General features: G+C 41.2%; 1 protein-coding gene across 1 annotated transcript; it reads left to right on the plus strand.

Moving 5' to 3' along the window:
• Nucleotides 1-1,225: 1,225 nt before the first annotated feature.
• On the plus strand, nt 1,226-17,218 carry LOC308290030 (succinate receptor 1-like; the record flags this gene model as incomplete). Its single annotated transcript, XM_080731807.1, has 2 exons — nt 1,226-1,282; nt 16,268-17,218. 2 exons carry the CDS (start codon nt 1,226-1,228, stop codon nt 17,216-17,218), a joined length of 1,008 nt encoding a protein of 335 aa, XP_080587933.1.
• Between the last annotated feature and the right edge of the window lie 7,847 nt (nt 17,219-25,065).

The following is a 25,065-nucleotide window of genomic DNA, read 5'->3' on the forward strand; positions in this document are numbered from 1 at the left end:
AGGTGTAGTGTCTCTCTCTCTCTCTCTCTCTCTCTCTCTCTCTCTCTCTCTCTCTCTCTCTGCTGCGAAGTGGGAATTGGAGTCAGAAGGAGAGAGAAAAGACTCATGCACACTTTGTTGACTTGGTTGCTTGATGAATATCATGGAAAATAGATCAGTTACTCAATCTTTCTTTAGTTTGGAGTGTTTTTGTAACACTACAAGTCTAGAATAAAAAATGTACTTGAGTAAAAGTACCTAAGTATTGTCAAATGAAAGTCCCAAAAGTAAAAGTACTCATTATGCAGAATGTCCTGTTCTTTAATGATATTTTAAAAATAGCAGATCTACAAGCTCACAATGGAAGGCACGCAGGACAACTAACAACAACCCATATAAAACAAACATTATACACTTGATTGAAGTTCTTTATGGGGAGATGTTATGGAAACTGTACAAGATCACCACCAAAGCCCTTTCAACCTTCTCAAAGTTGCATAACAGAGATGTATGCAGCATCGTGACCATACCAGTGAGTAGCCTATATATTTGATTAATTGCTGGCCAAATAAATCTATCAATTTATGAAACATTTGCGCAGACCCGACTTTCAGACTATTTCTCATTATTCTGTACATGTGTTGTTGGCCTGAAACATGATGTTTATTGGGAAGGGGGGTCATGCATTTTTCTCAAGTCACACAGGGGGGACCACAAAACAATATTTTAAGGTTGTGGGGGGACCATGAAAAAAAAAAAAAAAGATATCACCTGTCAACCAGCACCCCCTAGTGGGTAAATAACGTACACTCCATAAATATAAGCATAGTAGTATTACAATAAACAATCTCAACTAATTATGTAATGGGAAAAAAGTAGGAACAACAGCAACAACCTCAATTTGGCATATTTCTTGCAAAAGAACATAATCAAATTCTAATATGTGAATGAACAGTTGAACACCATCAAATGTTTCCAGAATTCATCTTTTTAACTTCTGACTCTGATCAATATTTAACATACTTCTCTCTTGATAAAGAGAAAGAAAGTTGTGATTTACTCCTTGCTCATAGTTTATACAGTAGCCTAGATACAAATAAAATATATAATTGATGCTATCTGTTTTGTGTGAAACGTTCACAGAGATTGTTATCTTCACAGCATGGTGGGCTAATTGCTGTAGCAGCATAGTGGTCACATGAGTGCAGAATCTCCACTGTTTTAAAGAGCTTTCAGCCTGTAAAACATGAGGCGGGGGCGCTGGGTGTTCTCCTTCCCATCATCAATGCCCATACCTGGAGGGGTAAGTGAAAGGGCATTTCTGTGTGGAATTTGCATGATTGTTCTCCCCGTGTCCCCTGGGGCAGTGGTTCTCAACCTGTGGGTCGGGACCCCTAGGGGGGTCCCTAAATTATTTTGGGGGTCCCCAGATGATTAACTTGATGCGCAACATTGTTTTCTCTCTTAACAGTAAACAAACTAACATAAAGTGTAAGTGTACAGAGGGTATCTGCACATTTCTAAAGTGACAATTTAAGGACTTTTTAATTCCTCTAAAATGACAAATTAAACATTGGCCAAATTATCTAATATTAGAGGCAGAATTTGTGAAAATAGCCGATAGCCGGGGGTGGGGGGGTCCCCAGTAAAAATATGATTATTTTAGGGATCGTGGCTTGAAAAGGTTGAAAACCACTGCCCTAAGGTAGGTAGGTATAGTACAATCACAAAAAACATGTATGTATGTAGTAATCCTGGTCTCTATACTGCCTCCCCCTGGTCAGCCGGAGCGCCTGATGGAGGTAAAAGGAACTGGTTGGAATAACGTGTTCAGTCCACGCGCTACGTCCTACCGGGGAAACCCTCCCTCTGTCAGGTGATAAGAAGTGGCCTGCTCACTCCTCATGCATTGAAGGAAGCGTGAGCTCGGTTCGGGGCTCTCCCCAGGTTGGCAGAGGGAGAGCAGCGCCCAGGATTACAGTTTAGGCATTTGGCACTGGGTGATAAATGTGTTACAAAATCGCCTCAGGTTACCTCTGTCAAACCTGGCTAACATGGCCCACGAAAAGGGAGTCTGGGGTCCCCTGCTGGAACGTCCATCTCCTCGACCCTATTTCAGTCAGATAAGTGGTTGAAGATGGATGGATTATTACAAATATTTTTTTCTTTCATTCACATTCACTCATTCTCTTTTACCTTTACTCAGTATTGGAGAGTAGCATTGGAATATAGACAATTGAAATTATACATCAAGCTTTATTTTCGGAGATGGAAGAGTAGCAGTGGTAGATGGGGCGGCATAGCTCAGGGGTAGAGAAACAGCTATTAGAGCACAAAGGGTTCCCGAAGGGTTCCCAGTTCGAATCCGGGCTCCCCCTGAGTTAATGTCGAAGAGTCCTTGGGCAAGACTCTGAAGTCCTAATTGCTCCCGGTGAGTAGGTTGGTGCCTTGCATGGTTTCCTCTGCCACCGGTGTATGAATGTGTGCGTGAATGGGTGAATGTAATGCACAATCTATGTAAAGCGCTTTGGATAAAAGCGCTATATAAATGCACCATTTACCAGTAATGTACTTTAAGAGGACAGGACATGAGTGTTTGAGAGGTGCATGTGTCCCCACAATCTGAGAGCATTCGACTAATGTCAAAAAGTCTCTGTCATACCTCGGTCTCACATGCACAAACACAAGCATACAAGAATATCACTGCATGCCTGCAATGTTGCAACAGTAGGCTACCTGCTGTATCACAGTGCAGTGTTTCTCAACATGTGGGCCGGGAAATGTGAAAATGTGCAACATTGTTTTCTCACTCAACAGTAAATAAACCAACATAAAGTTTATGTGTATAGACTCTAGGGTATTTGCACGTTTCTAAAGTGACATTTTAAGGACTTTAATACCTCTAAAATGACAAATTAAACATTGGCCAGATTGTCAAATATTAGAGGCAGAAATTGTGAAAATAGCCGATCTACATGTTCCCAACGCCTCGCGTTGCGAGGTGTTGTGAGCATGTAGATCGGCTATTCTCACAATAGAAAAGTGTTATACAAAATGCATTCTCTCGAGACAGAGTCATGATGGCTTACGCTACTGAAAGGAAGAGGTACAGACCCCTTTCTTTGACGATGGCGTGCCAGATTGTACAAAATGTAATGCCTCAACTCTTAGTGCTCACCAGTTACAATATGATTATTTTGGGGGTCCCGGCCTGAAAAGGTTGAGAACCACTGTCAAAGTGCATGTCACAATAAATCGATGCACACAAGTACAGCACAAAATACGATTATAGGCCCTACAGAGTCACACAAAACCCTCTTGTGCCTTCTGCCTCATCAGGTTCTGGTCCAATTAACTGTCCGTTGAGTGTCATCCATGTTGATAATTAGTACAGAGTTGTGATAAGGTTCTAAGTGTGTCACCTTCCAGAACTGGGGCAGGGTAAACTACAGGGGCTCAGGGGATCGCCCCACTCAGAATGGGGCCACCATGCTACACACACAGTCACTCACTTCAGACAGGCACACATACCATACATGCAGCTGCTCACTTATAAGGCTCTCTCTCTCTCTCATCACAGACACACAGAGACACACACGCACACGCTCACACACACACACACACGCACGCACGCACGCACGCGCGCGCACTTGCAGTCACGCATTGGACACATTGCATTTACACTTTGACACTACTATTCATATGTGTTAAACTTAATACTGCCAATAGTGTGTACTTTGACTACATGTATATACAATAATAGGCCTAGGCTATAATAGCTGCAAACAAAACACAAAAACAAAATGCAGGCATTGTGTCATACATTACAGAACCAACAAATGCACCCTTGTGGGTGTGGGCCCTTTCACGTTGGCTCACTTCATTACTAATCCATGAGTAGCCTATCTATTGCTCCATCTCTATCTCCCCACCTTCCATATCCTGTCCATCTAACTACTGGACTCTGTTATTCTTGCAAGTTCTACTGACAAGAGTTGGCTTACTGTTGTACCTGTAGTCTTGTACTGCCTGTGTATATGGCTCATACTGCCCCCTACTGGAAGAAAATAAATCTAGCATCACAGGTAACATACTATAGTACTGACAGTAATGACCTGGCTTTAGCCAGGTTCAAATTTTCAAAACAGACATTATGTTGTTCATCTGATCAAACCGAGACCGTTCCATTCACCATCATTTTTTGAGTTGCTATTTGTTCATATTCAACTTTATGTAATACTTTAAACATGTATGTATATTTGTTTGTACAGTATGTTAGTTATACCCTGTGGTACATCAGCACATCCTCTCTCTTTCTCATTTCCCCCCTCTCACACACACGCACACGCATACGCACATGCACACGCACAGATGCACGCACGCGCGTGCACACACGCACTCTCTCACACACACACACACACACACACACACACACACACACAAACACAAACACACACAAACATGCACGCACGCACAGTCAGGGTGGTTGTAACTTAATCCAGCAGCCGAGGTCATGCCCTGTTAGTTTAAAATAGAGCATTAAATCATTAAGCCTTAATAGATGGGTAGAAGAGGAGGGATAGATAGACAGCAGTAAATTGTCACCCGATTTAAGGGAACAAGCAAGTCTGAACAGTCTTGAAAGTTAATCAGTTTTTCTTTCTTTTCTTTTTTTTCTTTTACATCTGCAATCTCAGGTAATGAGCACAGGATGGTGCTATGTCTAGAAATGACTTGTGGACTGCATCTTGGTTTATAAATAGCCTATAATCTGGTTAAGAATATTATGTTTTGTATGGTGTTCAGTATGGAACCTGCTGGGTTAACGTAGCAGGGTAAGGCATAAATTAGAAAGATGTAATTCTGGGAAATTGTAAATGTGTTTGCACTAGCTTGACCAATCCTGTCTGAATTAACATTATATTGTCCAATCAGTAAAGGGACAGAATCACAGAAAAGGTCCATCCACTGAACTCAATGGACTTTTGGGGTTACAGAAAATGTTACAGAAAACGTCCATCATTCAACTCAATGACTTTTGGGGTTTACAGAAAAGTTTACAGAAAAAGGTTTACTTTTTCCACTGAACTGAATGGTATTTGGAGTTACAGAAAAAATGATTTAGTCTAGGTGAAATAAAAATGGACAAGAACAATTAGTCTGGTTGTCTATACAGCAGTGGTTCTCAACCTTTTCAGGCCGCGACCTCCAAAATAATCATATTTGAACTGGGGACCCCCCACCCTGACGAGCACTATACTTGGAGTTGGAAGAGTTGAGGCATTACATTTTGTTTAACACAGTTCTATTGTGAAAATACGTTGCAACGTTGCAAGGCGTTGTGAGCATGTAGATCGGCTGTTTCACAATTTCTGCCAATGTTTAATTTTTCATTTTAGATCTGGTATTAAAAAGGTCTTAAAAGTCCTTAAATTGTCACTTTGGAAATGTGCAATACACTTAAGTCATATGTTGGTTTGTATACAATGTTGCACATCAGGCTGGGGAGTGGGGACCCCACAAAATCATGTGGGGACCCCAGAACCTGTATCTACTATTTTCAGCTATTCTTTTCCTAGAATAGGGATGGTGGAGTTTACCATAGCTCTCACATTTCTAAAGTGACTAAAGCCAAGTTTCTTGTCATTACCCAGAGATAACATACCGGTGTAAGCCATGTATTTTCATCAGTTTCTATCATATCACACAACAATTTAGCTAGGCTCAGGTCTAAGTAGTCTAATAGTAGCCTAAAGCTTCGTACACACCGCCGGCGAATTGGCGAATAGCGAATTAAGTATAATTCGCCTTTTGTTTAAAACCTTATAAAGTCAATGGAAGCATCCACACCAAACGCGAATTTAAAAAAAGCGAAAAGGCGTCTGTTTTTTATTCGCCCTTGTGTCGAATTTAGCGAACGTTCAAAGGCGAATTCCTCTCTCTCTCTGTATCAAAGTAAGCTCACTCTACCTTATTTCAAGAGAGAGAGAGAGAGAATGGTGGAGGGACCTTCACGTTACATTGAGGCCGAGGGGAACGGAGTTTTTCTCCTTTTCCGTGTCTCTCTCTCTGTGGCAGCGTGGCTGCTTCGAAAAAGTACTCGAATGTATTACTGGTAAAAGCATGGTATGTTTTAGGCTAATTTATAACTGCAAAAAGACTAATGTTTTAAAATAAATCGCTGGGTATTAAATACAAATGGATCCGAAGTGTAGTGGAGTAGAAGTAAAGTACTGGAAATTGGACACATCTACAAGTACAGGCTACTCAAGTAAATGTACTTTTAGTTAGGCTACTTTCCACAAGCTGTTGCGGGGATCTGCCAGTATGCAGGGACACGGGCGGAGGAGGAACGGTGAACGCTCTGCTCCCCTGGCTTCCCCTCTCTCTCTCTCTCTCTGGCCAAATGCACTGCATGCAGACTCAGAGAGATGCGATATAATATGAAGAGCGCACTGTCTCGCAAATAGGGAGCGCGTGTACTATTTGTTTCCCTGGACCCTGTCTCCGTTCTACTCTCTCCTCTCTTCTCTTCTCCTTTCTCCTGCGCCAGAGGCAGATAATCACCCCCTCGTTTTAGGCGAATTAAGCGAATATCATACGCATATTCGCGTCGCTTTTTGGTGTGTATGGAAAAAGGCGAATCGCGAATTCTTCGCCTTTTTGGTTCGCTTATTCACGTCGCTTTCGCTAATTCGCCGGTCTGTACAGAGCTTAACACATCATGCTAATGATGAAGAGTATAATCTCTATTAATTTATATGACAGCATAATTATGGGTCAATTCTGACCCCCAGGGATCTATATTGGTGCCCAAATGTTCTCCCTCAATAGCCTACTAAATGTTAAAATAGCAGATCAGATCTGCTATTTTTGCTGAATGTTTGCTATATTCACAAAAATGGTCACCTGTTATGACATGCCCAGATGCCCCCTACCCCCAAAAAAGCAGGGCTCGCAACGATGCAACGTGAGCTTGTAGATCTGCAGTTTTTGCTACTTTTGAACTAAGTAAAATGAAAGTGGTTAAGTGTGTCAGTGGGTTTTATAAATATATAACCACTGAAAAGTATTAGCAAGAGTTGGTGACTAAATAATTAAGTCAGTTCTCTGGCCTAATCCTCCCACACAACACTCACTATGGACCACCCCAACCCGTAGGAGTAGCCTGCTTGCATAATTGACAAATATATCCTGTACCCATGATCTGTATCATGACATTTTGTTGTTGAGTTTCCCAAGTTTGTGAATCAACATCTTGTGTTCATGAATTCCTAAATGTGAATGCAAAGGTTATGTGTGTGTGTGTGTGTGTGTGTGTGTGTGTGTGTGTGTGTGTGTGTGTGTGTGTGTGTGTGTGTGTGTGTGTGTGTGTGTGTGTGTGTGTGTGTGTGTGTGTGTGTGTGTGTGTGTGTGTGTGCGCGCGCGCGCGTGCGTGCGTGCGTGCGTGCGTGATTTACATGTTTATTGCGACCGTCAGGGAGCAGTTTACTATGAAAACCTCCACCGGCCGTCCGTCCGTCCGTCCGTCGGTCACACGTCACACATCACACCTTTGCCCTGCTCATATCTCCGCATCAGTATGACATCACACCACATGTGTACACAAACCTTTGTGTACGTTGCTGTGGCAACAGTCTGTTGTTGCTGGTCTGTTAGTGTACGTTAGCAACCACCTTAGCAACCATGGTTTTACCCTAGCAACCAACTGTTTACCCTAGCAACCAACTGTTTACCATAGCAACCATGTTTTTTTACCCTAGCAACCAACTGTTTACCATAGCAACCAGATACGCAGAGCAGGGATCTCCATATATGGGCATAAACAGGTGACATCACACTGATGTCAGATACTCAGAGCAGGGATTTCTCCATAATATATGGGCATAAAAGGGATTCTGTTAGGGATCTCCATATATTTTATGGGCATACAAGGGATTCTGTTAGGGATCTCCATATATGGGCATAAAAGGGATTCTGTTAGGGATCTCCATATATGGGCATAAAAGGGATTCTGTTAGGGATCTCCATATATGGGCATAAAAGGGATTCTGTTGGGGATCTCCATATATGGGCATAAAAGGGATTCTGTTAGGGATCTCCATATATGGGCATAAAAGGGATTCTGTTAGCTGTTAGTGATCTCCATATATGGGCATAAAAGGGATGCTGTTAGGGATCTCCATATATGGGCATAAAAGGGATTCTGTTAGGGATCTCCATATATGGGCATGAAAGGGATTCTGTTAGGGATCTCCATATATGGGCATAAAAGGGATTGTATCCCAGATGATGCCCTGTTAGGAGATCCACACTAACAGAATCCATATATGGTCCTACCGACAGCTGCTATAAGCCAACCCTGGCGATAAGGTCTGAGTCGAAGAAATGCTTCTTTCCTGGCAAGAATTGCCCCTTTATACTGTAGGGCTCGTTTGTGTATTGTATGACATCACGCCACATCATTGGCTGAGGACTGTGTGATGTCATCATATCTCCATATATGGAGACATAAGTTGCTCATGCCCAAATATGGGCTGGTGAGGTCAGACTTAGTGTGATGCGTAGGTTATCTCCATATATGGAGATTCAACTTCAATGAGTAACCATGGCAAACTGTCAACTGCCCGTATGTCTTGATAATTGGTAAAACAAACTTTTGGCCTATTTGTGGAGATAAGCGACCAACGGTCGCTTATCTCCCGATTAGGGAGTCTTACTGGTTACATGCCAAAACCTCCACCGGCTGTCTGTGAGTGAGTGAGTCAGTCAGTCAGTCAGTGAGTCAGTGAGTCCGTCACACTTTTGCCCTGCTCATATCTCCACAACCGTTGCCCCCATCCATGCCAAATTTTGCACACACACTCCTTGATTGCCAAACTACAACCTCCAAGGACCCCCGGAGCCCCAGGGACCCCCAGGTCCCTGGGGGACCCCCAGATGTGAAAAATGACCAAATGTGCTCACACGTCACACGTCACACTTTTTCCCTGCTTATATCTCCGCACCCGTTGACCCGATCCATGCCAGATTTTACACACACACTCCTTGCCTGCCAAACTACAACCTCCAAGGACCCCCGGAGCCCCAGGGACCCCCAGGTCCCTAGGGGACCCCCTGATGTAAAAAATGACCAAATGTGCAAAAATGACCAAATGACCACCCCAACGGGGCTGCTCACGGGGAATTCCCGGGGACCACCGACTCCTGGTGCTCCAGAACGGATGCAAAAGTGGTGGCGCCCCCAGTGGAGGACCCCCTGCCACTGCAGCGCACATAAAATGCCGTAACTCGGGCTAGGAGCGTCCGGGAGAGCCGGGGCCGGTACCTATTCGTCCGCCAAGGCAACGCGGAGACCCCACCCCTCATTTCTCACATGGCCCTATTCTAGCGCCACCTTCAGGCCGATTTTTAAAACACATTTTTGGACACTGCTCCTACAGTTTTTGCCCTAAAATCACGAATATCACTACACAGCATGTCTACACTCATGTCATCACCATGGATCAGGAAGATTTTGGAAAATTTTGTGGAGATAAGCCACCTACGGTCGCTTATCTCCCGATTAGGGAGTCTTACTGGTTACATGTTTTCCTGAGTTTGTCTGGTATGGCTACCAGAGGTATAATTCAGCCTGTCTGTTGTTATATTATGATGTTGGTCATGTCCATCCATGGCACAAACATCAGAAATTTGCATAATATTGAATAATTGTGTAGTTTCGACAAGAATGAATTATGTGGTTTTGCATATTCAGATTATACCCCTAAAATGGTATTCAGCTGGCCTTCTCAAACTGCTATCATACATTTTCTCACTCCTGGATGTCATAGGAACAAACTGATACCACATATGTTTTGTCCCTTTTGATGGCACCGACATCTCATCTAGCTCATGGACTACAAAGCCAGATGCACCAGTTAATTGACAAATGTTCTTAATTTGACATTTTGACATTTTCTTTTTATTGATTTGTAGGACAAATTGTTGTAGAACTTGCACACCCAAGAAATGCCTAGGTGGAAATAAAGATTATTGCAGTCCTTTGCCACTAGAGAGCACTATTATACCACATGGAAGTGCAATAATGAAAAAAAGCTACAGTAGGCCTATCAATAACCCTTTGCTGTATCTTGAACTTTTTCATTTGTTAGTTGAGCCCTGAGGCAATTGCCTATAAGCTTGTATCAGTTAACACCCTGTGATTAGATAAGCTAATCACTAATTATTAGATAAGCATAGTCAGTGGGCGGGAGCGGCTATGTGTCACAATCCACTCCTCAGCACATGGACTCCTACTTTTTGGACATCTAGTTCTACCCCGTTTGGTTTAAGTGTTTTGTTCTTGTTTCTTAGCTCTGTGTGTTCTGTATTAGTTTGTAATTCTGGTGATTCTATCCCTATCCTGGTGTTGATTGTGTAGTTGAGTTCTCCTGTTAGGGCTGGGCTGGGCTCTAATAAAGCCTTTGGAAACCAGATTTTTGCAACTGCCAACATTGTGGCCTTAATTATTCAAATTAATTATTTAAGTTGAACCTTTGCTGCCTTTTGTGTGTGTATGATTTGGACATGCCTTAACTGTCCTCCACTCTTGATGCCGCCTGGGAAAGGTGGCATCTATACACTGTCTCAGGTTCAATACCTGGCCCTGGCCCCTGAATATGCGTCAAAGTGTCCACGAGCAAGACTCTTAGCCCCTAACTGCCACACCTGTGCAGGGATGGGAAAAGAAGAGGGTATGCATGCCATAGGGTTGGAACCTGCAGGATAATTTATTCATCCCATTTACTGTATGTCAAGAGTCAATGCTGATGCAGACACAGATCATTCATTGTAATTGCTCCACTGCCTGCAAGACAATCTGACGGTCTTGTTTAAGAAATGGACTCCCAAGTAGACCTATTACCGTCTGTGGACTGTGTCAATTTGAGGAATGTGACAATTCCACCTATGTTTTTTTCTGAGTCAGAAGATGACGATGAATAATTAGTGACTGTACAATACACCAGTATGACTCACTAATCGGGAGATAAGCGACCGCCTCGTTGCATACACAAACTTTAGAAGGCAATCGTAGCCAATCAGGAGGGAATATGGGAAATGTGACAGATCCATGTTGATGACATGACTTTAGAGATACTGTGTACCGCTTTGCTTGATTTTAGGCCAAAATCTGTAGGAACAAAAATGTGTTTTGCAAAAATCGGCCTGGTGGTGGTGCTATAAGAGGGCCGTGTGAGAAATGAGGGGTGGAGGTTGTGGTTTGCCAGCCAAGGTGTTTGTGTGTGCAAAGTTTGGCAAGGATAGGGGCAACAGTGCCAGAGATAAGAGTAGGGGAAAAGTGTGACGTGACGTGGCGTGACGTGACGTGACGTGACGGGACGTGACGGAACGTGACTGTACGGGACGTGACCTGACGGGACGGACAGACTGATGGACTGACGGACAGCCGGTGGAGCTTTTCATAGTAACTTGCGACCTAACGGTCTCAACAAGTGCCTATAATGGGCTGATAAACCTGGAATCGATGATTGAATAGTAAATGAGATATAGCCATTTTATAAGTCATGTTCCATACCCCATATGAGACAACAAAAGTGGACGTGACACTACTGTTTGTTTTGGTAAAGTGGGCCTAAGTATATACAGACTACCATTAAGATTGGCAGATTTCACCCAGGTTTTTTCCTCTCACTAACGTCACTTTGTCTGCTGACCTCATAGTAAGGGAAAGTTAGCATATTGCTACATCAATCTGGGAACTAAATCTAAATCACTAGCTTTCTTCACAAATGTGTTCATAAAGGTGTCTACTATCACCTCTGAACTTTGTCAAACCCAACTCCCTTGACATACTTTGTGGGAGCCAATCAAAGTTATTGGGTATCCCGAGGGCCTGGGATTAAAGTGGGAAAAAAATGGCCAATATGAGCGTATAAAGTGTGTAATTTGGGTATTTTTGGGCTGCTGAATCCATTCCAACCATTCGTTTTCAATTAAATTGACTCCTTGGCCATAAAATAGGCCACACCTAGATTGTGTGTCCATGAGACATATAATATTGGCAATAAAAAAAAGGTTGGAGTAGGGTTTGAATTCATGAAAACTATTCAAGATCAGGTGGGTAATCACACATGACACATAGGATAACATGATACAATCTGACAAGGAACACTCAAACACAGGGTTTAAAACATAGGGACTAACAGGACACAGGTGACCTCGAATGACATGATTGGCTAAGCCTTAGCCAATTAGGCCTTTTTTGTGGCCAAGGAGTCATTTTTACTGATAACTAATGGTTGGAATGGATTCAGCAGCCCAACAATACCCTAATTACACACTTCATGCGTTCATATTGGCCATCTTTTATTTTTCCCCCTTTAATCCCAGGCCCTGGGTATCCCGATACCCCCAACTTTGATTGGCTCCCACAAAGTATGTCAAGGGAGTTGGGTTTGACAAAGTTCAGAGGTGATAGTAGACACCTTTATGAACACATTTGTGAAGAAAGCTAGTGATTTAGATTTAGTTCCCAGATTGATGTAGCAATAGGCTAACTTTCCCTTACTACTCAGGGTGGCTTCTCCTGAGACAGAAGGGCTGGAGACATCTGTAGCAGCCCCCGAACGCCTGGGAATAATAACAGCCATTGTGTCTTGATGTGAGAAAGGAGCCACCTGTATTCAATGTCAACAATTAGCTCCTTTAGATTTTCAGTGCCTGTGTAAATGTGGGAGAAAATGATATTCTCAATGTATTGTTTTCCATTTCTACATAAAGACAACAGACAATCACAATAAAATCACAACAAAATGCATATAGATAGTCAAAACCACATTAAAAAGATCCTCTAAAGTAGATAGCTTTTCCTTGTTGTTTTGCCCAATGGTTTCGTTTTGGCTGTCTTATCAGGTGTGTTTTTGACCTTGATCAGTTTTGTTTTCACGCCACCTTTCTTCCAGTCAAAATACTGGATTGGGAATATTTGTAGCTTTTTCCGTCTGTAGCAATGCCTCAGCACTGGATTTCTTTGAGTGCTTCCAGAGAGGTTTCAACAGAGTGTGGCAGATTGTGGAAGTGCTTTTTTTCCCCCAACAAAGTACTGGTGCAATACATCAGCTTTAGCTGTTGGTGTTTGACAGTGTGAAATACCATGCTTTTAGTGTAGCTCAGTTACATTTTAGAATCATTATTTACATAGCCTATATTGTTTTTAAGTAGCTTACCCAGAACTGGTATTATAAGCCAGCTGATGAGCCATGTGGCTCAACTACCCACACCTCTCAGAACCCTTATTCATAAAGAGGGAAAACAGTTCTAAGAATCCCTGCTCAGTCAAGGACAGTGGCCTTATCTGAACTGTAAAGGCATTTTGTATATTTTGAATGAAACCAATCTAAGTATGTACACATGTCTGTCAGCAGTCATTGGTTGGACTCTGTCTGATGTAACCACAACACAAGAATTCCAAAGTTGGATTATTGGTTTGTTATTGCTGATGCTACAGTAATGTAGAAATAATAATACTGAATATTGTGCCATTCATAGGCTGGGTTGCTTCAGGACAGGACTGTTTTGTTCTTTTCCATCCTCTCGTCTTTCTCTACACTGCAGGGAAGAGTAAGGGTGTTTGTTTTACCCTCTCTATCCCTCTGACTACTAGGAGAAAAGACTGTGTGATTTCGAGGTATGCCAATATTACTAAAGTGCACTGGAGAAGGAGGGGGTGCATTCTGTTGGGATTGGCCTTTTTCCCCTCTCAATGGCTGCGTTGTGGCCAGTTGGTACTGTGGGCCTTGAACTTTAGTTCAAATTTAAAGTATGTGGTCAGTGTCCATTGACCATGCCCGGGACACACCGACAGACACAGGTTTTGTGATTTAATAGATTGACAACATAGGCTGATTTGATTTGATTTGATTTGATTTGATTTGATTTGATTTGATTTGATTTGATTTGATTCGATTCGGGACCATGCATTAGCTGGTGTCATCTAGTCTTAGCTAGTACAGATGCAAATACAAAATTATTAAATGTAAGTACTCAACACAGAATACATAATGAAACTAACAAATAAGATATAGCTGAAACTGCATGTGAGAAAAGAAAACAAAAAGAGCAAACTAAATACTTTATAATGTTAAATAACATTTAAGATTATTTTTAAAAGTGAATTTTCAGAGGTTTCGAGGCAGGCTATTCCAAAGAGTCAATGATCTATAAGCATTGGTTCTTGGATCCGGTAATTCAAGCTGCCCATTACTGTACCTCTAGTGTAATGATCATGCACAGTATAAATATAAACAATCTGTTTATTACCATTATTGCTCATGACTCACTGACAGCACAAGTGTACTAAAAGACTCAACTGTAAGCCAGGAGAGGCAGGCATGCATACGGCATCACATTATAGACCTTAGTGAGCAGCCCAGGACCAACCGTGCTGCCCTGTTCTGGACCACCTGCAGCTTCCTGGGGTCACCACTGGCAGCAGATGACCCAACCCATGACTACACCATGTAGCAATAAAACTAAACTATCTGACATAAAAGGTGACAGGGCAACAAAAGTAGCCCTTTACCTGGAAATACCAATTGCTCTTTCCATTTTCAAAACAATAATGAGACCAAGACACGATATCATATTATATGTCATCATATCAGATATCATGATCATTGCAACGTATATATAGTCTCCAATAGGCTAAAGTGACTACCGGTACGTGGGGTACACAGGATACTGTTCTTCCTGCATTCTTCTGAGTACACAAACTTCTTTGAAATACTGTACATGATTAACAGCTAGGCAAATGGAGAAGTGTGGGCCTAAATTTACTGTTAAGTGTTGAATCACTGTTGTCGAATGTGAATTATGGAGAAAATAAATAGTCATCTTCTTAGTTACTGTTTGGTAACCAAATTAGGTGTGGTCATAGTACATCTCAACCATTATAAAAGCTTTCCGAACTGAGACTAATTCAACAGACTTTTAGAGATTGAAAACTCGATCAGCGTTGTTGGACTGGGTAAGTCTTTTTTAATTTAGCTTCTTTGGCGTACTTAAATGATGGAAAATATTACCCATATTTTGGATGACATAATAAACATAGTAAATCATAGTAACTTGTACTAATGCCAACACAAGGAAAGGCAAGTCAAAAAAGGAAATTCACAGTGCTTTACACACAGTGGTGGGAAAAGTTGTCACATTTTTACTACAAATAGTTATTTTAAGATATTTTAGAAAATAATTGCTAAATTAAAACAGTCTTTGTAAATGCCTTAATATGGTCTGAGTCTAATAAGATGGTCTGTTACAGTATGGCTTGGGTTTTGGTTTTTAACATTATTGAAACTGAGCACTGACTTTCAATCGTTTGTCCGTGGCTCCAAAAACAATTACACCAGGTTCACTTAAAATGAACAAAAGCCTGGCACACTCAATTGTTGATTCATTCTAGTCAGTACTTGTATTGGACCATAGTTCCATGGTGATATGGTTATGCAAATATTATGTCTTCTGCATAATTACAGTAACCTAGTTTGTTATTTTCTATAATCTGAGCCAGTGAGCATGTAGATGTTGTACAGGACAGACCCAGAGCTACCTCAGTTTACCCATGACACCAGTGTGTCATATGTCTGTGCATGTACTGTAAACATTGTGTTACAGAGGAAATTGTTTTCCTTGACCTTTGGTTTCGTTAATAAACATACAGTAATATAGAAGATTAGCGTGACACTAAATACACAACACAGAACAGAATGTAGTTTTATTACCTCACAGATTTTCCATAAGTGCAAATGACTCTGTCCAGTTGACTGTGGAATAAACTTTATTGCCAACAAATAATGAAATACACCACCTGCACCCTCACACATTGATGCACATGCTGTTTTCAGTCAACAGAGTGGAGTCACCAGCAAGAGCAGCGCACCCTCTTCCTGTTCCTAGGAGCTACGCTGTAAGGACAGAATGGTAAGACTCACATCTTATAACATTCATGTTTGTGAGTGTGATATATTGTAATACAAATGTAGTTATCATACTCATATCTGCTACTGAACAATCTCTACTGAACAATTTGTAAAGGAAAAGAGAGCGAGGTAAAACAGTAACATTATTGGAAGACATGGTCATTGAAGTTGAGCTGAATGCTGACATTTCTTCTTCCATTTTCTCTTCTCTTCTCTTCTCTTCTCTTCTCTTCTCTTCTCTTCTCTTCTCTTCCTTTCCCTTCCCTTCCCTTCCCTTCCCTTGCCTTCTCTTCCCTTCTCTTCTCCAGGTGTTCAACTGCACACAGCTAGATGACGTCCTAGAGCTATATTACCTGTCACCACTCTATGCTCTGGAGTTCTGCCTTGGTTTCCCTGGCAACCTGTTAGTTGTCATTGGCTATGTGGTTTGTCTGAAAGAGTGGCAGAGCATCAATATTTACCTTTTCAACCTGGCATTGTCTGACCTCCTATTCCTATGCACACTGCCTCGTCTCTCAGGCCTCTATGCAAATGGCCAAAAAGAGACTAGCCCCTATGCCTGTATCATCAACCGATATGTCCTGCACGTCAATCTTTATCTCTCCATTCTCTTCATGGTCTGGGTGAGCGTGGACCGCTTTCTGCTCATCAGACACCCGACACGAAACCACTTCCTGCTAAGACCAAAGGTTGCGTTGGCGATAGCTGGGCTGAGTTGGCTGGCAGTCAACATCCAAGTGGCTCCGCTGATAGCGCTTATGTTCCAGGACATGCAGAAGGCAAACTGGAGCCGCTGCACAGACTTTGCTAGCCTGAGTGGCGGCAGCAATGCATTGGGCTACAGCATGGGACTGACCCTGACCGGCTATGTTGTTCCTCTCCTGGGACTTTGCCTCTCCTCCTACCATATTGCACGCCTTCTAAAGGTACAGGAAAGGGCTTTTCAGCGCAGTACCACTTACTTCAAGCGACCTCTCAGGGTTGTCACAGCAGCGGCTACCATGTTTCTGGTCCTCTACACTCCCTACCATGTGATGAGGAATGTGAGGATAGCATCTCAGCAGGAATGGGCAGGGATGGAGCTATGTACCAGGATGTACATAGAGGGTCTGTACATCCTGACTCGACCAATTGCCTTCTTACACAGTGTTATCAACCCCGTCTTCTATTTCCTCATGGGTGACCAGTTCAGAGAGCTCCTATCGGCTAAACTTAGAGAGCTGTGGAGGAAGACAGGACAATGGAGGGCTGCAACATGACAACACTTGAAGGTAGAGTATGTGATTTTCTTAGGTTAAATTGAAGAGTTAAATCGCTCCATATTCTGATGTGTTTCTTCAGTCACAGGAGTCTCCATGTCTCTCCAGCTCTTTATTAGACAAAACATACGTTTTCAGGTCGGGATACCAGTGGCGTCAGTTCAGAAAAAGTTAAGGTATGGCAACATGACAGGTGTCTTACACACGCGCGAAGGCGCGCGTGCAAGACACCTGTCATGTTGCCATGCCTTAGCAACATTTATTTTAAGAAGTACATTTTAAGAATTACAGCTGACCTGCGGAACCATATACCATTTTGTCAAGATGGGGAGAATAAAAGTGTGGAGAATATAATTATAATACCTTGTTAAAACCCATTGCCAGCCAACTTAAAATATGAATGTGCGCTAATAACGCCAGGAAATAGCTGTATTTTATCATCATGATAGGGTATAATTTCATTGTTTTCAAAGCCATGATGATATACCACCACAAAAAGACCACTAGAGTGCGCCATCGTAACACTAAAACCTTCAGAAGAAGCCATCTTAAAACCATGAATAAAGGATGGGAAAGTGACGTCGCTCCATTGACTCACAATGGGAGATCCGCGGGCCGCCATCTGTGCTCAATCCTGTTCAATTCGTGCTAGATCGTCTAAAACCACCATCGGTATGGGCAGCGGAACGTATACAGACGCCACACAGAAAGTTTCTGAATCAAAATCCGACCTAGTGAAGCTGCGTAAGGGTCGGATGGTTTGCATTGAGCCTAACGGCTAGCAGAAGCTAATGTAAACAGGAAGGCCTGGTTTAGCGGTGACGTCATAATCGTATCCTTTTTTTTTCACGGTCTCGTGTTATTACGAGCTGAAGGTAAGCTAACCGTTTCGCTCCGTCTATTAACCCAAATAAAAGCTTAAACAATATGCCTTTATATAAAAGTCGATTAAAGTCGATCGGCAGGGACGTCCATAATGAGCTAGTCGATCCAAAAGTCGACCGGCGCTAAGTGAGTTAAAGTGACCATTTTGTTAAATTTTGCATTTGTAGTTATTTTACTGTAATTTAACAACATAATAACCAACACAGATAGAAAAAGAGACATGGATTTATATTTAAAAGTAACTTTTATTTTCCCCCTTGGACCCAGGGTATGGCAGCTGCATACCCCTGCCATACCCAATTGACGCCTCTGCGGGATACCAATTTTATCCAATCAGGATAGATAACTCAGTCAAGATACAGATAAAACAAGTGAAATGGGAACTGATGACAAATAAATGAGCAAACAAATTTGGACCTGGAACACCATACAAATGAAGCTGATGAATGGGTACTCTAGTCTCTCCTGATTGGCTGAAATGTTGTCACCTATACCTGAAGATGTATTTCATGTTCATTAAAGAGCTGGAGAGACAGGGAGACTCCTGTTACTGAACACAACATCTATAGCAATGATTACTATCACAATATAGAGCTTTAACCTTAATAACAAAAAAGGTTTAGTTTTAACCAAAAAACATCACTTACCTTATAATTACCTTTAAGTGCACACAGACTACACATAATATGGTCAAAACATAAAGATACATACACACAAATGGCTGTTGCTTTACTTTACCAGCATTTTTCTTATGGTTTTATTTGGTGACGTGTTTTGCATTAATTTTAATTTATGGTAATGTACAGTATGTGAAACCACTAACTAATATTAATGTTCAGATTATTATACTATCCTGTATAAAAGTCCTGGCATTTCTTATAATTTATTTTTATTAATAAATGTAATCTCCATAAACACAAACAGCACTCTGGGTGATTCAATATCTTTTTTTTTTTCTTTTTTTTTTTTCTTTTTTTATTTGTGATTTCTTTTGTACATAATTAATTATTCATGATGACCATACAAGAAAGACAAACATCTTCAATCTGCTGGCTTCTTTAGTGGCTTTATCTACTAATTCATGTCACATGAAATTATGATATATATATATATTAGTGCTGTTCGAGTTAACTAAATTAATCGCAATTAACTCACCATTATGTTAATCGCGATTAATTATTTTAATCGCAATTAATCGCATAATTTTATATATTATAGCCATTTGGCCTTTGGACACTGTTTCTCAACATTAGTATCTCAACTATAATTTGGGGAGGTCTCCAGATGATCAGCTTAATGTGCAATATTGTTTTCTCACTCAACAGTAAACAATCCAACATACATATACAGGGTATCTGCACATTTATAAAGTGACAATTTAATTATTTTATTAATACCGCCATTATATCTCTATAATATCTCTAATTTACTCACAAGTAATTAAGGTCAAACATTGGCTACAATATTGGCTATTTTGGCTTCAAGGTCCATCCCTGTTGATATAAAATATAATTAAAGATGGGGAACAGTAATAAGATTAAGTAAATTAAGCATATCCTTGTACCCATCAGCTGCAGTCTGTTTAATGCAATGCCATTATGATTTATTTGGGTTTTCAATTTGAATAAAAGATTAACATACTTTCGCATAAAGCCAGCTTATTTTTCCACTCCCAAGTTAATAGGGCCACGAAACACTTGAAAGATATCCCTCTAATTTACATTGTAAACTGATAAAAGCTGATGACTTATTTGCGATTAATCGCGCGATTAACTAGCTAAATCATGCGATTAATCGCGATTAAAATATTTAATCGTTGAACAGCACTAATATATATATATATATATTTTTTTTTATTGTTGGTTTAGAGATTACAGTATTTGTCATGGTGATTATAGCCACACACACTCTATCTGCACTGACAATTAGAGCTGCATTGTAATTTTATCTCTCCTACCCACGATTTGAACCTGGATATGCAAGTGCTGACATTTTTATCATTGAGCTAATAGAGCCTGCCTGCTTGCTCAGGGGATAAATAAAAAAGTCAGATTCGTGTCTAGGTGAGACATGACCTTTGACACAATCTAAAATGTCTCAATAGAAGAGCAGGGAGACAAAATACAACCACACTATATTGTATTAACAAACTCTACAATACAGATTAGAAAAAATGACATATTATTGATTAAAAACAATTTACATAGTGTAAATATCTTTAAGTGATAATTAGTTTCAAGAGACAGGACATGATCTTTTTTGTATTGTATTATTGTGGGAACTGTATTGTGGAATGTCAGCAATGTGAACGTTGAGTGCCAAGATTTGTCTGTAAGATAAAATAAATATTCCGCTCTGTCAGTTTAATGGAGAGGAGACATTATTGTATCCATATTCTTTTTACCATTAATCATAACTACTGTCTCTTTTCTTTTGTCAATCCTGTCTTAGTATAACTTTTGCTGCACCAAGCATCTCTCCTCCAAAGCACTTGGCAACAGAACAGCTAGCTGGTCAAACCATTCGAAAAAGAAACATTCTTGAGAATTAGCCAAAACCTTTTTAAATAATTCAACCTCACCTCTCCCCCAAGCACTTTCCACTTCCTTTTTTTTTGTAGCATTTGGCATCTACAGTACATGAATAGTTTCAAATTTGCAGGAATGTTTCTGAGAATTTTCTGAGAATCGTTTGTTTTCTTTTTAGCTTGTCATCTCATATAAACATATACTGTACACAGGGTGAACATAATTTGTTGTTCTTTACACATCCGAGTCAGACAAGCCTAATAGAACATCATCTAATATCTTTTAGTCTTTTAGTCTCAGTATAATGGAAATCCTTTGAAGCATCCAAGGTTGTAGCACATTATTGTTGTGACCTTTTCAACAGAGTCATCAGTCATCCTAACCAGGTGGTTCATGACTGAAATATTAAGAAATGGAATGTTTTGAAGACCTTCTCCTGGCTGGAGCTGGCTGCTCACTGCCAAGAATGGCAGGGAGTATACCGACAAGATTCACACTTTCATCATAATCCCGTTCATTATGGTTTGTGTATGTGAATGTGCACGCACGCACGCACGCACGCACGCACGCACGCACACACATACACACACACAGATACCAATAGCTCCCTGCTTAGCACTCAGCATCAATGCTTTAGGCTTGGATTGAGGGTACAGTAAGTTCCAGTAAGTACTAAGTCTGGGCGATATTAGGAAAACCTTCGATATTCGATAACGTTGTTGAATACCTCGATATCGATATTACTCACGATATTAGTAAAAACAATTGCATTATGTTTTTTTTGGTAACGCTTCCTTTTACGGCACAGTAATTACCAGGTAATTACTATGTAATTGGTAACTTGGTAACTACCAGGTAATACCAAGTATTTACTGGTAATACCAAGTAATAACCAGGTAATTACATCACAGCAATGTGTCTGACTAATAAATAAAATTATTATTATTAATTATTATTATAAATTATTATTATTACCCATTATTAAGTATTATTATTAATTATAATTACATGGTAACTACCAGGCAATTGGTAAATGAAATGCCTAATTTCCATTTTCCAACAATGGTTTTATTGAAATAACCACACCTGGTTACATGGACTATAGATGGACTGCTTTTTTGCATGTGCTACGTGCATGCATAGTGTGTCTGTTAATTACACATGTCACCAATACCTCATTTCAAGCTGTCTTCGTCGATATGTATACCTCACATGTTGATACCTCGATATCTATAATTTTTTTATATATTGCCCAGCCTTAGTAAGTACCACATATACTCCTCCTGCCCAACACTCCCTGCTGACAGATGCCGTCCCAGCCCATAGGAATACATGCAATGACCATTATCATCCTCCCCTGAACACTTGTGTTCACAACAACACCCGACAAAGCCAGATGCACCACGTACGGTGGATTGGAACTCAACAGCTTTTTAATGAGCCCTCAGTGCAGAGCTGTTAGGAATTAACCATGTAAAACCCTATACTTACTTGCACATTTTTGCCCAAGAATAGGGACACAATTGTGGTGTCTTGCAGCTGCTCAGGGACAGTTTGACATGTAGCTGGGAGCAGGGACGTGCTGGCCATTGGGAAAAGCGGGACAACTCCCGAACGGCCGGTTCATTCCCGGCCTGTCCAGTCCGACCATTTGGAAAAAAATAGAAAAAAAAATCCATTTTGGGGGCTGGGCGGCCAACAAAGTAAATCATCACTGTCGGGCAGCAACCTCGTATCTCCAAGTTTCAAATGTATACATTCTTTCCCAAAGCAAAGCCCTGCTTCATCATACAAGGCCGTTGCACAAAAGTAGTGAAAACAGCAGATCTACAAGCACACAACGCCTCGCGGTGCGAGGCGTTGTGTGCTTGTAGATCGGCTGTTTTCACTAGTTTAAATCATTTTTAAAATGATAAATACAAAACAAACGGTTTTGGACATACAAGGTTTCCACCCGTCACTTGTCATGATCTGAAATGGCAAATCTTTGAGTAGCAGCAGTGCTATAGAGAGAGATCTCTCTCTATAGCACGCAATGAGGGCCTCTCCAACTCTTTTTCCGGGGCTGAATCAGGGGCCCAGCATGTCCCTGGCTGGGAGAACCAAGCCTTGTGACCATCTGATTACCCAACGGACTCTCATTCCACTCAGCTGAGGCCGCCCAAATACATCACAGTACCGTTAATAATGATGAATCACTTCATACCGTTGTTGAGTAATACAATACATAGGCTACTACCGGTATTTAGTTTGGTTCTACAAAGTCACAGTCACAGTTAAGAAGCCAACTCTCTCACACTGTCCTCTCATATTGGACTGCCACGCTTTGTATACTGTACAGTGTACACCATTCTGAAAGAGATTCTTTGAATGGAATTAGAAAACAGCAAAGGCGTACACTGAGATAAATAAAGCACACAAGGATTTGTATAATATGATAATAATCTATGTTGTGTAATTGAGAAAGCATTGTGGTGCATGTGTTTACAGAATGAAAATGCAATGTTAATTTCAGGCAATAGTAAAAAAGGAAATGAAGAATGATCACGTAATTTAATCCTTTCATCTCTGCAAATTGAAACATGAATTGAGATTGTATAATGCATCATTTTAGATTGTTGTGTTAATGCTACAGTATAGGGGGAATCTGTTTAAAAACGTTGTACTAAGGCTGAGTTTGTAATGCGCTATATAACCACATTTATAATGGATAACATGCACTTATAAGTTATAAGGCATTATAACACTTGTTATAATAACAGTTGAAGTGTTATAACTTATAATAATATAATTTATATTATTATAAGTACTAGAAGCTGGGCCGCCCTTTGGGCGGCCCAGCGTCTAGTCGGCGACCTGGCCAACTCGGGAACGATGTAAATAGAGAATGAATGCCCCGCCCTTTAATGCAAACCCCATTATACCTGTTGTCATAGGACCTGTTTTGACCATCTGTTTGCCTGTGTCCATTTATGCCCATATATGGAGATATCTGTATCTGTCTGTCGGCGTCCATTTTATGTCCATATATGGAGATCACTGCAGATATAGTTCTGGGTCCATTTTATGCCCATATGCCCATATTATGTCCATATATGGAGATCACTGCAGATATAGTTCTGGGTCCATTTTATGCCCATATGCCCATATATGGAGATATCTGTCTATTTGCGTCCATTTTATGCCTGCCCCACCCTTTAATGCAAACCCCAATATACCTGTTGTCATAGGACCCGTTTTGACCATCTGTTAGCCTTTGTCCCCACCCTTTAATGCAAACCCCAATATACCTGTTGTCATAGGACCCGTTTTGACCATCTGTTTGCCTTCTGTTAGCCTTTGTCCCCACCCTTTAATGCAAACCCCAATATACCTGTTGTCATGTTGTCATAGGACCCGTTTTGACCATCTGTTTGCCTTCTGTTAGCCTTTGTCCCCACCCTTTAATGCAAACCCCAATATATGGAGATCTCTGCACACACAGTACCGGTTGCGGAAAACTCTGATGTCAGACATCAGCTCCGCATTCGGGGATTCATTTTATGCCCATATCTGGAGAACGCGCGTGCCGGTGGGAAGAACGGTTCTCGAGATTCACATACATACATACACATTCACAGAGATTTTTTGTTGACTCCTGGCGTACGTGATGTCAGAGCCTTTTATGAAGTGATGTCACTATATGGAGATATCTGTATCTGTCTGTCGGTGTCCATTTTATGTCCATATATGGAGATCACTGCAGTTATAGTTCTGGGTCCATTTTATGCCCATATATGCCCATATATGGAGATATCTGTCTATCTGCATCCATTTTATGCCCATATATGGAGATCTCTGTATCTGTCTGTCTGTGTCCCTTTTATGCCCGTATATGGAGATCTTTGTGATTCTGCATCCATTGTATGCCCATATATGCCATATATGGAGATATCTGTTTATCTGCGTCCATTTTATGCCCATATATGAGATTTCTGTCGCTTTTTCAAACAATCGTGGGTCGGGTTGAGGCCGAGCACTGCACTACCTGCTGCGGTGGGGAACGCACGTGCCGAATTTGAAATAGGGAATGAATGCCCCACCCTTTAATGCAAACCCCATGAATGCCCCACCCTTTAATGCAAACCCCAATATACCTGTTGTCATAGGACCCGTTTTGACCATCTGTTTGTCTTTGTCCACTTATGCCCATATATGAAGATCTCTGCACACACAGTACCGGTTGCGGAAAACTCTGATGTCAGACTTTATGCCCATATCTGGAGAACGCGCGTGCCGGTGGGAAGAAGGGTTCTCGAGATACGCGGATTACATACATACATACACATTCACAGAGATTTTGTGTTGACTCATGTGGCGTACGTGATGTCAGAGCCTTTTATGAAGTGATGTCACAATGACTCAGCGCTTGCGCCGATTTCCTCCGGAACAGCC

This window comes from Nannobrachium achirus (assembly GCF_963921795.1).
Source record: "Nannobrachium achirus genome assembly, chromosome: 8".
NCBI classification, from domain to species: domain Eukaryota; kingdom Metazoa; phylum Chordata; class Actinopteri; order Myctophiformes; family Myctophidae; genus Nannobrachium; species Nannobrachium achirus.